This window comes from Hypomesus nipponensis, chromosome 6 (assembly GCF_054491055.1).
Source record: "Hypomesus nipponensis isolate SF chromosome 6, ASM5449105v1, whole genome shotgun sequence".
Taxonomy (NCBI): Eukaryota; Metazoa; Chordata; class Actinopteri; order Osmeriformes; family Osmeridae; genus Hypomesus; species Hypomesus nipponensis.
In genome coordinates, this window is record NC_140366.1 from 18,078,028 (window position 1) to 18,093,698 (window position 15,671).

The window sequence follows — 15,671 nt, forward strand, 5'->3', positions numbered from 1 at the left end:
TAATTTACATTTGCTGTGCAATATGTATTAAACTTCACTTTATGCATTAAACTTGTTGTGCGTGAAAGCCAGGAAATGAAAAAGGGTGCGCAATGACAAGAAATGATATTGATCATAACACCAAATACAGATTTACACTAAAGTAACGAGCCTGGTTTGAAAATGTAAGAAATAGAAAGTACAGATATTTGAGTAAAAAATGTGGATTGAATGTAAAAAGTTGGAAGTAAATTTATAGTGAACTAAAGTATTGATACCAGGAAAATCTATCAAGAGAAATTAGTCAAGCAAGGTAACAAACAGGCAGGTCTAGAGAAAACGGGAGTGAAAAATACTGGATAAATTGAGGAGTAACATAAGAGTAGTAACGCACCCTCCTATTATGTTGCTTAATTACATAACACTGCGTCATGTTAAGGCCAGGGGTATGAGCGTGATAAGTGTACATGAAAATGTACGGGTTTTCCCTGTCTATGGCACTAGAGGTCGCCCTTTTCGCGAGTCTCAAACATCTATTTGGTGCTGTAAACTGACGCTGCATCTGCTGATCACATTATCAACAGTGCAATGCTGCAGAGAGAAACTCTAGTTCTGGACGCTGCCGGTTATTATGTAGACCGCTCTAGTAATAGGCTAATCTAGGTGCTTCCATATTTCCTCCATTTCTCAATGGCGCTAACTCAACTTCAAATGCTTAAACACTTTTCATAACATTTGACCATCCATACTTTTACTTAATCTCGAATGTGTATGGATCATGAGGCCTTCGTAGCTTGTTTCTCGCAAATGTGTGTACTAATCACTTGATTGAACCTGTTCTTGAAATATCAAGGATGATCTAAGGAACCAATATTTAATTGAGCTCTATTTGCATTGTAATCCCCAAATGTAGACCGTGCAGGTTTATGTAAAAACAAAAACATTACATTAAATTGAAATCAAATCAAAGAGAACATGAAGTGTCGACTCGATCTCCTATTCCGACTGACTGGAGGAAGGAGCGGAATAATAAGTGACTAAATCAAAGGATCTTTGGTACTAAAGCCACACCACGCTAAATTGTACCAAGCCAGCGGCCTTTCCAGCGACAGGCATAATATGACAGGTAGGCTATGTCTGTCTCAATCGCTCAAGAGCCCGTAATCATCAATGATGATGAAGAAGAAATTAAGGTTGTAGATGCTAACAACGACAAAGAGGAAGATGACAAGGGGAAAGACGCGAAAAATGTTCAGAACGCAAGTCACAGTAGTTTGAACCCAACATTTGAGGCGGTCGAAGTTATAGACGGAGCAGCCAACGACAGTTCTTCGGGAACCTGCAGCCGCTGGATGGTCACATTGGCGCTCTGTTTGTCCTCCCTGGGACTGGTAAATATGTTGACAAACATCGTATATCTTTCACCCGTAAAACAGCAATCTTCACGTCTGTCTTATTGATGTATCCAGTGGAAAGACGCTGATGCTCATGTAAGGAAACGTCAATTGAAGTTTGATTTAAATCAGTTGCCTCCTCTTTAATAATTAAGGTATTGGAGCCATACACAAGTACGTGAATACGTATTCATGGCTTTTAGGGGTGTAACTATATATCGTGGAACAATATATCGCAATACAAAAATTGTACAACATCGTAGAGTTATGGCAATATTTTTACAATATGAAGTCTGTCTGATCCTATTGGTTGAGCTACCAGCACGCAACCTTCTCTGCACCTGCTTCATGTGTGCATTCACTGCATTCACAGAAATCGCTTGAACTGAGTTAAGGAAATTGTACAGTATGTACAACAAAGAAATTGATTGAAAATGTTTAATGTTTTGGAAATAAAACTGTTAATTGAATTTCAGTTTCATTTTAAACAAAAATCTAAATATCGTGATACATATTGTATCGTGAGCTGAGTGTATCGTTACACCCCTAATAGCTTTATCCCTCTGCCTGCTTGAAGACTGTGTTTCATGACGTTTTCTATGTGGTCTGTTCCAGGGCATGAGCATTTCTGTTGTGGGCCCTACCTTTGAGGACCTGGCCATCAATGTCAACCAGGACATCAGTAACATCTCCTACATTTTTGTAGGCCGTGCTGCTGGGTACTCTGGTGGCTCCTTATTTGGAGGGATTCTCTTTGAATACTTAAACCCTCATTTGCTGCTGGGTGAGACTATAATATACCTAGAGACCCCTGTTGTAGTATCAGACCCACTGACCCTAACCCTGAACAGTTTAATCACAACATGGTATTGCTATTTAAAACTTTTCTGTATTGACTTTAGAGAAGTTTCCTCGTTAAACATTGGTGACTGGACTGTTTCATTCTGCTCATTGTTTCATACAGAAAAGACGGTTAACACAGCATACACTTGCTTTACTATGCAACTCACATAACACATGCTAGAGCCCGGGGAAGCTTGACCGGTGTCACACCGAATACAGTCCGTGGTGCAACAACAACCTTCCCAACATGGAGGACATTCTTACTGGAAACAGTACAAGCCAAGTGTTGATCGTTTCCTGTGCTTTTCCCTCCAGGATTCTCCATGTTGGTCACAGGAATTGGCACGTGTGCCATCCCCTTCTGTAAGAAGGCTGCTATTCTCACCTTCATGATGTCCGGTATCGGAGCCACTATGGGTATTTTAGACACAGGTAAGAACATTAAACAGCTTAGCTTGTTGTAAAAAACAGTTTTAAGTGGCGATTGTTGTCAGTTAAAGAGTGGTTCTGCTTTTCTCTCCGACAGGTGGGAATGTCCTTATCTTGAACACGTGGCGTAAGCAAGCTGGACCCCACATGCAAGCATTCCACTTCAGCTTTGCTGTTGGGGCTTTTGCGTCGCCCATCATCGCCAAACTGATTTTCGGAACCGACCGGATCCCGCACAAAAACATCAGCACGGTAGCCATGGTAACCTCCCCACCCTTAATCAACCGAGTCTCCGAAGCCCCCCTAAACATTCTCTACGAAAACCAAAGCTGGACCACCGACCTCAAATCCTTGTGGTCCTATGTCGTGATTGGGTCCTTCATCTTCCTGGTCTCCCTCCTCTTCTTTACTATGTACTGCCGGAGCACCATGTCTCGTGACAAGCTCCAGACGCAAGCAGCTGAGCCTCTGGTGTCCAAGCACCACAACGCTCTCATCATCCTGCTCTTCTGGTTCTTCTTCTGGTACGTGGGAGCTGAGGTGGCGTACGGCTCCTTCATCTTCACCTTCGCCAAGGATTACGCCCACATGGAGCAGTATCAGGCCGCGGTCCTTAACTCTTTATTCTGGGGGATGTTTGCAGCTGGCCGGGGCCTGGCTATCTTCTTTGCGACCTGCATGCACCCAGGCACCATGATCCTGATGAGTCTGTTGGGCTGCATGCTGTCTTCCCTGCTACTCACATTCTTCAACAACGTGCAGCTGGTCCTCTGGATCTGCACAGGGCTTTACGGCATCTCCATGTCCACCACCTTCCCCAGTGGAATCTCCTGGGTGGAACAGTACACCACAGTGACGGGCCGCTCGGCCGCCGTGTTTGTGGTGGGCGGGGCCCTTGGGGAGATGGTGCTGCCTGCTCTCCTGGGCTTCCTGCTGGGGACGAACATCCGGGATTATCCCCTGCTCATGTACCTGACCCTGGTCACAGCCATCATCACCGCCATCCTCTTCCCCATCATGTACAAGTTGGCCACTGGCTCAAGCAGAAAACACAGTGTCAACAGCCAGATGAAGGCTGAGAATGACTACTGCCAAGCACAGCTAGCCTCAGGGGCCGGATGAAGAAGAGAAGAAAGATGAGGCCTACCAGTGGAATTAAACAACAGGTCAATTAAAATTGCAGAGGCTCTTGTCGTAAACAATTATAACACAGTATTACCAGTGCCAGAAGTGATCTATCTGTGATGCTTTGTAGATGGGTTGCGATTTTACTCAATGTAGAAGTGACCAAGAACAGTATTCTGGACAGTGTTTAGCGTCAGTGCCATTGTCTTTTTGGCAAACACGATTTTGTCAGCACAATGTAATATTTTCAAAGTACCTTGAAAACGATTTGTAAGAAGTAATACGCAAGTCTGAATATTGTGATTAGACTTTAAGGTAGGCAGTATTTTGTTCACCACACTGTCTAAACCAATTAAATTATTTACCTATATCTTACGATCATCATCTCCACCATATTTTCATTAATCAGTGACACACCAAACCATTAAATTAAGTTAACCATTGACAATGAGATCAGTCTGTTCGCCTCATTTCAAAGTTCATTTTAGGTATTCTAATGTTGTATCGTGTTTCTTTTCCTATGATGTAGAGGGTATGTGCTCACAGCATATGAGAGTTTTCAAACTATTGAACGCAAAATTGACAATGTTTTTATGTACACTTTAGATTGCTGATTATTCATACACTAAAACATTCGAGCACTCAAGGATCACTTAACTAAATCATATATAGATGATACAAAAAACAGAGTCACCTGGTTTTCAGCAATCATTGAACATTATTTTTAAAATTCTTACACAGACGACGGATCCTTGACTTTGAACTGACAATCCCTTTGACCTCTAAACATGTAGTTGACCTTTGGCAAAACTTCCAAATACAATTTTTCCACAGCATGTTAGTTGGTCAGTTAAGACAATACTTGCTATACTGTATATGATCTACGTCAAATTATCATGCAGACTGACTTTTTATCTTACATCTTTGCAGTGTCTCTGTCCATCCAAGTTATCTTTGAAGAGAATGGAGACTATCCAAATATAAAGAGTGAGATCTTGTGGAAGACTATTATGGGATATTTATGTCTTCATTATTTGGTGTTGACTGGAGTATACTGTTTCATTTAATTGCAATTTACATCCTCTGATTTTGTGCAGTGCTTTGATTCCTTTTCTTTATATATTTATCCTTTAGAAGGTGCCATATAGGTTTGATTGCCATTAGTCTTCCTGTCAGGTGTGTTTCCCCCTGTCTAAAAGAAAATGGGATGTACCATAAGTGCCAACCTGTTCCAAAGAGGGAGCGTCTGAAATACCAGCAAATTGTATTTTGTCCATGTTAAGTTATTGGTATTTAGTCTTTTTTTTTAGCATCTGTATCCTAAACATTTTATAATTGTTTGCTTTTCGTATAAAGGAAAAAGTCTGGAACAAGTCGATTATGCGTTTTAACTGAAATTCAAACTTTGAACATTGGACTTTGTATGCATCAACTATTCTTCCACTATCCACTGTGGCTAAATTATAAGAAAACTGTTTCGATCTTAATTGTACATTTTTTACAACATTTAAATCTACTACATCTACATCCTACATCATATATTTATGGACACCCAGTTGCTCTATTCAACGCTGAATGCCTCAGGTACTGTAAATTCTCAATTAAACATACTTTTTTAATGCCATACAATCCACAGATTTGTGTAATTGTTTCCGAACTTTTCTTGAAGACTTAAATAAGTTAAATAATAGTTTTATATGATGTGTTTCTTCTGTTGATTTTTGTTGTGCAATTTGGTATATTTGAAAGGATGGTACCTAACACTGTACATCAGAAACAATGATAAGCTACTCATAGGCCAATAGGGCAACGTGAAAGCAGGTAGTCTTTGACTAAATCACACATGCTCACCCCTTTGGTCATTTCCACCAAAACACACATGCTAACCCCTTTGGTCATTTCCACCAAAACACACATGCTAACCCCTTTGGTCATTTCCACCAAAACACACATGCTAACCCCTTTGGTCATTTCCACCAAAACACACATGCTAACCCCTTTGGTCATTTCCACCAAAACACACATGCTAACCCCTTTGGTCATTTCCACCAAAACACACATGCTAACCCCTTTGGTCATTTCCACCAAAACACACATGCTAACCCCTTTGGTCATTTTATCCAGAACACACATGCTAACCCCTTTGGTCATTTTATCCAAAAAACAAATGCTAACCCCTTTGGTCATTTTATCAAAATCACACATGCTAACCCCTTTGGTCATTTCCACCAAAACACACATGCTAACCCCTTTGGTCATTTCCACCAAAACACACATGCTAACCCCTTTGGTCATTTTATCCAGAACACATATGCTAACCCCTTTGGTCATTTCCACCAAAACACACATGCTAACCCCTTTGGTCATTTCCACCAAAACACACATGCTAACCCCTTTGGTCATTTTATCAAAATCACACATGCTAACCCCTTTGGTCATTTCCACCAAAACACACATGCTAACCCCTTTGGTCATTTCATCCAAAACACACATACTAACCCCTTTGGTCATTTACACCAAAACACACATGCTAACCCCTTTGGTCATTTTATCCAGAACACATATGCTAACCCCTTTGGTCATTTCATCCAAAACTCACATACTTATTCCTTTGGTCATTTCCACCAAAACACACATGCTAAACCCTTTGGTAATTTTCACCAAAACACACATACTAACCCCTTTGGTCATTTCATCCAAAACTCACATGTTAACCCCTTTGGTCATTTCATCCAAATCACACACGCTAACCCCTTTAGTCATTTTATCTAAAACACACATACTAACCCCTTTTTGTAATTTAATCCAAAACTCACACATTAACCCCTTTGGTCATTTCACCAAAACACACATACTAACCCCTTTGGTAATTTCCACCAAAACACACATGCTAACCCCTTTGGTAATTTTCACCAAAACACACATACTAACCCCTTTGGTCATTTAATCCAAAAAACACATGTTAACCCCTTTGGTCATTTCATCCAAATCACACACGCTAACCCCTTTAGTCATTTTATCTAAAACACACATGCTAACCCCTTTGGTCATTTCCACCAAAACACACATACTAACCCCTTTGGTCATTTCATCCAAAAAACACATACTAACCCCTTTGGTCATTTCATCCAAAACACACCCTTTGGTCATTTCCACCAAAACACACATGCTAACCCCTTTGGTCATTTTCACCAAAACACACATGCTAACCCCTTTGGTCATTTCATCCAAAACACACATGCTAACCCCTTTGGTCATTTCATCCAAAACACACTTGCTAACCCCTTTGGTAATTTTATCCAAAACACTCATACTAACCCCTTTGGTGACTTAATCCGAAACACCGTAACATGCAAAGGGTCTGTCCTGTGTTATTTTCTGTGTTTGTAATGTGATATGATCGCATCAAAGTTGACAAATTCTCCAAATAGTAAATATAACTTGACAGTAGCCTACTTTTAACAACTAGACAAGCCAGCTATATCCCAAATCTAATTGTTCCCAAATCTATATTTTCGAGGACGACAGAGGTCGCTGTTCTGGCAATCTCAATCCTATGACTACTTCCTGCAAATTGACGCGTCGTCAGCTGAGCACCTCATCATTATTCGCTTGACATATGGAGTGTCTTTACCATTAGCCGAGGCTCTCCTCTCTTGCTATCCGACCTCCTAAGATGGATGGATGGATGGATGGAATTAATGAATAAGCACGGTGTTCAGCACGGTCATTTTGAGGTGCCATTCACGAATAATACACCACAGTGAGTTGCACGAATTTGTTTAGGCTACTTCGCCAACCTGTCCAGCGTTAGCCGTATTTTGACAGGTATGTCGGCCTCGTCCCCCCGAGAGCCCGTTGTCAAGAAGAAGCATGTACGTTTTGCTAGAATGACAGATGAAGATGAAAACGACGACCAGGAAGATACTCTTTTTGACAAGAGAAAAGACATTCGGCGGGGTCTGAAGAGTGTTCTAAAAGCAGGGAAGCGGAGGAAAAACCAAGGTTTCGATGGAGTCGAAATTATCGACGGAGCTGGCAGCGATAGTTCTTTGGGAAACTGCAGCCGCTGGATGGTTACCTTGGCGCTGTGTGCATCCTTCCTTGGACTGGTAAATATGAAACCAGATCCTACGTCTTTCATTTACAGTAGCCTTCACGTTGTCAGTTTTATTGATGATACAGTCGAAGGCTATTTGATGTAGAACATAAATGTTATGTCTCTGTGCGTATCAATTTCTGAAAGCACGTTCTCCGGTGTTTTAGGAAGTCCATCCTCTTTTACACAGGTTGGTAATTGATAGATATATCGTTCTGCAGTTGTCCATGTCTGTTCATGCGTTTGGCTATCATTGATTTCTTATTTCCCTTCTACATCGTGGCATAGCAGGATTTGCATCCTGTTACCATTGCAGTATAACTGGCTCTACAAGTTCATGGGTCTCAGCTCTGGCGGAATGATATATAATACACTTTTAATGACTTATGGCCTATGAAATGTCAAACCATAAAATACATGGGCCCCCTACTTTTTTCTTAAGCAAATACATGGGACCAAGTGAACACAAAAATATATCTTCATAAACATTGTTCCTCTGTTTTCCGGTTCACTGGTCTGTTCCAGGGTATGAGCATTTCTGTTGTGGGCCCCACCTTTGAAGATCTGGCCATCAACGTCAACCAGGACATCAGTAACATCTCCTACATTTTTGTAGGCCGTGCTTCAGGGTACATTGGTGGCTCCTTATTTGGAGGGATTCTCTTTGATCATTTGAACCCTCATTTGATGTTGGGTAAGACCCTAATATATCTAAAGACCCCTGTGGTCAATGTACCAACCTGAACCCTGTACAGTCTAATATGTAAGTGTGTGGCATAGTATGTGTGATTACTGCTGTATGTTGGTTCTTTTGTGTTTAAGCTTTTCAGCTGGTTGGCATGCTTGTTGTATGTTGCGTGTTTATTAAATCTTGTAGCGCTTTGAGGAAATAAAAAGCACATGATAAAAAAAGGGTATTATTATAATCCTTTGTTTTCCCATTCAGGATTCTCCATGTTGGTCACAGCATTTGGGATGTGTGCCATCCCTTTCTGTAAGAAGGCTGCTATTCTCACTATCATGATGTGTGGTATTGGAGCCACTATGGGTATTTTAGACACGGGTAAGAACATTAAACAGCTTGTTGTAAATAACGTTGTTCAAACAGTGTTTGTGGCGATTGTTGTCAGTTAAAGAGTGGTTCTGCTTTTCTCTCCAACAGGTGGGAATGTCCTCATCCTGAACACGTGGCGTAAGCAAGCTGGACCCCACATGCAAGCTCTCCACTTCAGCTTCGCTGTTGGGGCTTTTGCGTCGCCCATCATCGCTAAGCTGATTTTCGGAACAGACCTGGTCCCGCACAAAAACATCAGCGCGGTAGCCATGGTAACCTCCCCACCCGTAACCAACCTGGTCTCCGAAGCCTCCCTCTCCTCAGCGCTTCTCTCCGTGATCCAAAGCTGGACTGTCACCCTCCGGTCCATGTGGGCCTACGTTGTGATCGGGTCCTTCCTCTTCCTGGTCTCCCTCCTCTTCTTCTTCATCTACACCTGCTGCTCACCTTCTCGTGACAAGTCTCAGACGCAAGCAGCTAAGCCTCTGGTGTCCAAGAGCCACAACGCTCTCATCATCCTGCTCTTCTGGTTCTTCTTCTGGTACGTGGGAGCTGAGGTGGCGTACGGCTCCTTCATCTTCACCTTCGCCAAGGATTACGCCCACATGGAGCAGTCTCAGGCCGCGGGTCTTAACTCTTTATTCTGGGGGATGTTTGCAGCTGGCCGGGGCCTGGCTATCTTCTTTGCGACCTGCATGCACCCAGGCACCATGATCCTGATGAGTCTGTTGGGCTGCATGCTGTCTTCCCTGCTACTCACATTCTTCAACAACGTGCAGCTGGTCCTCTGGATCTCCACAGGGCTTTACGGCATCTCCATGTCCACCACCTTCCCCAGTGGAATCTCCTGGGTGGAACAGTACACCACAGTGACTGGCCGCTCGGCCGCCGTGTTCGTGGTGGGCGCGGCCCTGGGGGAGATGGTGCTGCCTGCTCTCCTGGGCTTCCTGCTGGGGAGGATCACGGGGGATCCCCCCCTGCTCATGTACCTGGCTCTGCTCACCTCCACCATCACCTCCATCCTCTTCCCGGTCATGTACAAGTTGGCCACCACGCCCAGCGGACCGAGTCGGAGACCCAACGTCAGGGGGCGTACGGAGGCAGACGACGGAGAGTATCGGCAAGCGCTGCTCGACTCGAGAGCCGACGAGGAGGAGGAGCAGGAGGACGAGGCCGACCAGTGGAACGACGCAGACTTCGAGGTGATTGAGATGGACGACGCAGGTCTTCTGAACTCTCCTAAGAAGCCCTTCTCCTCGCCCCCAGATGGGGCTGCTGGGCTGTCAGGGGACACCAGCCCTCTCTTCCCCTCGGCGCTCTCCAAAACCCAGTCCCCTCAACACTCTGGCGGGTCCTCCTTTTCAGACCACCTTCCCCTTCTGGGAGAATCACCCAGACGGAAACTACTGCTCTCTCTGGAAAGAGAGAAGAGAGACTAAGACCCTGGCAAGGCGTGGACTCCCCCTGTGGACTTGAGTGCTGTCAAGATGCTACTGTGTCCTAGGCTAGCTTTGTCTACAGAGAAACATCTCTATAAACACGATGTACTTGGCGATTAGTGTGTGATTTCAATGTATCCTTAGCTTTCCTTGTTTGTTCCGTCCTCTCATGCACTGAATGTTGTTACTGAAATTATATTTGATCCTTTGGGCTGTGGGTCATTCACTCTTAGAAAGCCATCTACTGATGCAGCCTAGTACAGTTCTTTGGCTGTAAATTTTGCATACTTGAAAATGTATTTTGTAAACACTAACATGAATTATAAAAAATAATAGCAATACCGTGATAAACCTTGAAGACATTTTTCTTTTCACTTTGTTTCAAACAAATTAGTGCATTATCTATAGTTGATTTTGAGACCTAGTATGGAATGGATATTTGTTTTTGCACTTTTTTTGTAAAATAGAAAATATATTTTCTAACTAATGTTTTCTATGTAATGCATTGTGATGAAATGTGTTGCTGTACTTCCATTGACGTGATTATCTTCTTTTTCAATAAATTAAAACCGTTGGATCTTAAGTGAGGAAAAACAAAGATTCAATACTTGCATTTTGATACATTGAGTTTTATTATATCAATCTCAAACCTTCACCCACAGCAATGTCCATTAAAAACAAACAAAAAACAATTCCTTCATCTATTTTACATTTGTACAAATACACATATCCTGTTTACAGTTGAGTGAGAAATAGTTGGTGAGTAGATTTTGGGTAACAGTGTTAGAGTACACTAAAACTGAAAGATGTATACAAAACAATATGCACAATGAAATAAAATATATCCTTGCCATAAATTATCACACAGTATTGCAACAGTCCCAGAAGTGAAAATTAAAATGAATACTCTGCATTTTCTCTCTAATGGCTGCTGTCCTAAGATGAAAGGACGCCTTAACAGACAGAAATACAATCAAGGCTGAAACAAACCAATCTAGAAATGTATGGCACCCTGAAACAGAATGCATTATGACAACTTGATTTCAATTCTCCACTGCTGATACACAGGGAGAAATCTGCTGTACAGTCACTATTTACAAAAGAGTGTATTTGATATTAAAAAAAAAGAAATCGAATCAATCAGTGGTTCATTTCATCCAGAATTGCTAGGATCTCATCAAATAACATTCAGACTTTCAAGTCTTGCGTTTTTACAAACTGCTACAGCGCAGTCTTAGTATTTGATCAGGCTGCAGGTAATGGCAGATGACACAGACAAGACGACCTCCACGTAAATCATCTGAAGACATCAGCTTCACTCACAACCAATAGCAGCTAATGAAGACGGCAGTGAATGAGAAAACACCAACCCTTGAAAAAGCCCCCCCCAAGGGAGGCCCCCCCCAAGGGAGGCCCCCCCCCAGGGAGCCCCCCCCCCCCAAGGGAGCCCCCCCCCCCCAAGGGAGCCCCCCCCCCAAGGGAGCCCCCCCCCCAAGGGAGCCCCCCCCCCCAAGGGAGCCCCCCCCCCCAAGGGAGCCCCCCCCCCCAAGGGAGCCCACCCCCAAGGGAGGCCCACACAGCCAGTCCGGAGACGCAGGATTATTTGTAAGACAAACAATGACAACAGGACCGAATGAAAACACAACAGGGTTCAATCAAAGCGCCGACACGCTAACAGAAAACCCCACGCTAACACCGAGCTGAGCGAGGCAGCGTTTAGCACCAGGGTGGCGCCGCGCGGCACCAGGGGCTGTTCAGAACTGCTCCAGGAGCTGGCGGAGGTAGGGGGCCTTGGACAGCTGCCGGTTGACCCGAGACAGTTTGTAGAGAACGGGACAGTCCAGGGACGCGCACGGAACCTTCCTCTCTGCACTGCCACTGCAGCTACGACAGATCTGGAGACACATACAGACGCTAGTTAGCTTTAGCAAGCGGTGGAAATGCAATATACAGATACACACACAGACTGTAACAATTTATTTGCTATCTGTACTCAGGCTGCCCACGGTCAAAACTGAAACACGAAGCCAGTGGTATAAAAAGGTGCCCGTGTGAGGGGGGGCAGCATTCCCATCAGTGCTGACCTCATTACAGCCGCCCCCCGTGCCCCCTGTCCCCCTGGTGTCCCTCACCTTCAGCAGCTGGTCCTGCTGGCTCTCCCACAGCCGCATGTCCTGGTGGAGGGTGACAGCGACGCGGTGAGGCTCAGCCCGGCAGCGAGCGCACACACCCAGCTGGGTGAGCTGGTCACACACGGGGCAGTGCAGCGTGGTGAAGTAGTGAGAGATGGTGCCCTTCCTCCGTGCCTCGTCCCCAACACACGCTGTGGAGCAGGAGGCCTTCTGGACCTGGAGACACACACATACACACTTCCATCAGGCAAAGAAGTCAGGGAGTCAGATAGCTGAGCGGTGAGGGAGTCGGGCTAGGAATCAGAAGGTTTCCGGATCGATTCCCCGCCGTGCCAAATGAAGTTGTGTCCTTGGGCAAGGACTAAGGTCCCTAATTGCCTCTGGGGGAATGTCCCTGTACTTACTGTAAGTCGCTCTGAATAAGAGCGTCTGCTAAATGACTAAATGTAAATGTAATGCAAAGGCAGTTGTGTGAGGCTTTCCTAAAAATGACCACCAGGTGGCAATTGCAGCACATCATGAAGACCTGGATGTGTCTAACAATGACTACTACCACCGCAACTGGAGATAAGTTTGATTTGATTTGTGCACCATGGATTTTCCCCTCCCCTAGATGACTTTTTTCTGTATTGTACAAAAAGTCTGGACAAAACTGTTTAGATTTTCATCTCGGCTTCCAACAGACGTGTAAATAAAGTCAGTAAAGTTACCCTCAGAAGGGGCAGGGTGCATCCCATATCAGATCTCTCATTCTCACAAGAAATAAACAAATTGCTTCATCAGTCTTTCAAGACGACCACCAGTGGTAGCCGACGGTGCTGTGGTGGGAAGGAGGGTAGGTGTCCCTCCCTCCTGCCCCCTCCCCGAGGCCTCACCTTGGGCAGCTCCTGGTACCAGCTGGGCACGTCCACGCCGATGAGCTGGAAGATGCGGGCCAGCGGGGGCAGGATCTGCTTGGTGATGTAGTAGGTGGTGTTGAGGCGCAGGCTGCTGTCCTGCAGCACCTCCAGGGGGCGCCGCACCAGCTGGATGAGGGGCACGCCCGGCGTACCGAACACCACCACGTAGGGAACCCTCTCTCCCACACGCGGCTCCAGACGCCGGTCGTATGCCATCATACGCCTGGGGAGGGGGAGGGAGGCATCGATGGGAAGGGATGAGAAGAAGGCCAAAATTCATACATTTCCAATCATGTTTTTCACAACTGTATTTGAATACGATCCAAAACAGACACGGATCACTAGTATGTGTTTCGTTTGCCTACAAACGCAAAAAACACACAAATAACACATGCATTTAAATGTGCACACGACTGTAATAAATTGTAATATTTCTCATGAATCATGCCGAATATTGGGCCCCCTTTTAACCATGTCTTTGAAATCTGATTTCTCCACCCATTAGGGAATGGGTTGCTAGGCAACAGTCTCAGGTACAGTGTACACAGAGCCGGCTGTAGTGGAGCAGGCAGACAACGGGCATTGTGGGGAATCAGAGAGTGATACTACACAAGCACACTGCTTGATACACAGTGGAAAAACACACACAAACACAAAGACCAAGCCAAAGAGACACACACACACACAAAAAAGTGGACAAAAGAATAATTGTAATAAAAAATTAAAATATATATAATACAACGCACGCATGCACACCAGTGCAGGTGTCTAGAGGGAGGTCTGGGGGGGGGGGGGGGGGGGGCTGACATACCTGCTGAGCTCCAGGGCAGGGACGCAGGCCCCAGGCCGGTACGAGCCGCTGCCCCTGTACTCCTTAGCGAAGGTGAGGTCCTGCATGCTGGCCCCGCCCTCCAGCACCTTCACACACTGACGCTGCACGTACTGCTTCACCTGGCTCACGTCCCGCGTCTCAAACAGCAGCTTGATGGAACGCTCCAAGATCTAGACGGGGGGGGGGGGAAGGGTCGGAGGGGGTCAAAGGTCACACTAGGACACGGGGGCGAAGGGGTTTTCCGCCTCCTGTCTAGACGGTTACGGAAGGTCGGGTTTTCCCCCCCCCCTCGCCTCCCTCTGATCGCCGTGGGAACAGGAGCCTGAGCGCAGGGCTGCTGGGAGGGAGGTGCTGGAGGGCGTTACCTTGGAAACAGCCGGACATCCGTCTCTCCGCACGGTTTCGATCCCCTTGGCGTCGAAGACGGGATCCTTCTGGTCCAGAGTCTCGTACATGTAGCCCACGTAGCGCTTCTTAGTCTGCAGCACACATGGCAGGTACACCTGGGGGGAGGGAGGGGAGGAAGGAGGAGGGGGGGGGGGGGGTAAGACTACTGCAGTGCTTATCTTTTTCACACTGGCCTCCATTGAAAAAAGAAAAAGACACATCCACACACACACACACACGCGTGTGCATTCCGTCATGTACACACACACACACACACTTTAATGTCAACGTGATCTGATCCACACGGTGAACAATTGAGCGTGTGTGTGTCCTGAATGAATAGGACACACTTGGCTACGCTGGTCTACACCGGTGAGGCCGGCTCCCTGTATCCAGCTCCCTACCTTCTCAAACTTCAGCTTGACCGGCTTGGGGTTGGTGGCCGTCACAGCCTCCGCGATCTCGTTCCCGATCCTGAAGGCTTGCTCTTTGGTGGCTCCCTTAAGCAGGACAAACATGCTGGGGAGGAACCAGAGGAGAGGTCAGGGGGAGATGGTGAGCAGAGATCAGGGGGAGATGGGGAGCAGAGATCAGGGGGAGATGAGGAGCAGAGATCAGGGGGAGATGAGGAGCAGAGATCAGGGGGAGATGGGGACCAGAGATCAGGGGGAGATGGGGAGCAGAGATCAGGGGGACATTAGGAGCAGAGATCAGGGGGAGATGAGGAGCAGAGATCAGGGGGACATGAGGAGCAGAGATCAGGGGGAGATGAGGAGCAGAGATCAGGAGGAGATGAGGAGCAGAGATCAGGGGGAGATGAGGAGCAGAGATCAGGAGGAGATGAGGAGCAGAGATCAGGGGGAGATGAGGAGCAGAGATCAGGGGGACATGAGGAGCAGAGATCAGGGGGAGATGGGGAGCAGAGATCAGGGGGAGATGAGGAGCAGAGATCAGGGGGAGATGAGGAGCAGAGATCAGGGGGAGATGAGGAGCAGAGATCAGGAGGAGATGAGGAGCAGAGATCAGGGGGAGATGAGGAGCAGAGATCAGGAGGAGATG

At 45.9% G+C, this 15,671-nt stretch overlaps 3 protein-coding genes across 4 annotated transcripts in view; 2 read left to right on the forward strand and 1 right to left on the reverse strand.

The window, feature by feature from the left end:
* Nucleotides 1–27: 27 nt before the first annotated feature.
* LOC146287454 (solute carrier family 60 member 1-like) lies at nt 28–5,413 on the forward strand. The gene is made up of 4 exons (XM_084699543.1): nt 28–1,370; nt 1,989–2,157; nt 2,532–2,648; nt 2,743–5,413. The coding sequence occupies exons 1-4, from the start codon at nt 1,113–1,115 to the stop codon at nt 3,765–3,767; spliced, it is 1,569 nt and encodes a 522-aa protein (XP_084555669.1). The 5' UTR covers nt 28–1,112; the 3' UTR covers nt 3,768–5,413.
* Nucleotides 5,414–7,351: 1,938 nt separating this feature from the next.
* Nucleotides 7,352–10,555, forward strand: LOC146287455 (solute carrier family 60 member 1-like). The gene is made up of 4 exons (XM_084700851.1): nt 7,352–7,882; nt 8,395–8,563; nt 8,816–8,932; nt 9,032–10,555. The coding sequence occupies exons 1-4, from the start codon at nt 7,601–7,603 to the stop codon at nt 10,360–10,362; spliced, it is 1,899 nt and encodes a 632-aa protein (XP_084556977.1). The 5' UTR covers nt 7,352–7,600; the 3' UTR covers nt 10,363–10,555.
* Nucleotides 10,556–11,922: 1,367 nt separating this feature from the next.
* The window catches only part of rev3l (REV3 like, DNA directed polymerase zeta catalytic subunit), a 42,172-nt gene continuing 38,423 nt past the window's right edge, over nt 11,923–15,671 (reverse strand). For both annotated transcript variants that reach the window (XM_084699645.1, XM_084699644.1), the window contains 6 exons: nt 15,017–15,131; nt 14,591–14,728; nt 14,205–14,395; nt 13,370–13,616; nt 12,495–12,710; nt 11,923–12,257 (listed from right to left, as the gene is read on the reverse strand). In XM_084699645.1, coding sequence (XP_084555771.1) covers nt 12,117–12,257; nt 12,495–12,710; nt 13,370–13,616; nt 14,205–14,395; nt 14,591–14,728; nt 15,017–15,131 — 1,048 coding nt within the window. In that variant the 3' untranslated portion in view covers nt 11,923–12,116. The remainder of the gene's footprint in view (nt 12,258–12,494; nt 12,711–13,369; nt 13,617–14,204; nt 14,396–14,590; nt 14,729–15,016; nt 15,132–15,671) is intronic.

What these genes read in the sequence shown, in the direction of transcription:
- LOC146287454 (XM_084699543.1), top strand. Translation starts at nt 1,113, where the DNA reads ATGTCTGTCTCAATCGCTCAAGAGCCCGTAATCATCAATGATGATGAA. An exon ending in GTTTGTCCTCCCTGGGACTG is followed by an intron (nt 1,371 to 1,988) that starts GTAAATATGTTG and finishes GGTCTGTTCCAG; the next exon opens with GGCATGAGCATTTCTGTTGT. An exon ending in TATGGGTATTTTAGACACAG is followed by an intron (nt 2,649 to 2,742) that starts GTAAGAACATTA and finishes TCTCTCCGACAG; the next exon opens with GTGGGAATGTCCTTATCTTG.
- LOC146287455 (XM_084700851.1), top strand. Translation starts at nt 7,601, where the DNA reads ATGTCGGCCTCGTCCCCCCGAGAGCCCGTTGTCAAGAAGAAGCATGTA. An exon ending in GTGCATCCTTCCTTGGACTG is followed by an intron (nt 7,883 to 8,394) that starts GTAAATATGAAA and finishes GGTCTGTTCCAG; the next exon opens with GGTATGAGCATTTCTGTTGT. An exon ending in GAACCCTCATTTGATGTTGG is followed by an intron (nt 8,564 to 8,815) that starts GTAAGACCCTAA and finishes TTTCCCATTCAG; the next exon opens with GATTCTCCATGTTGGTCACA.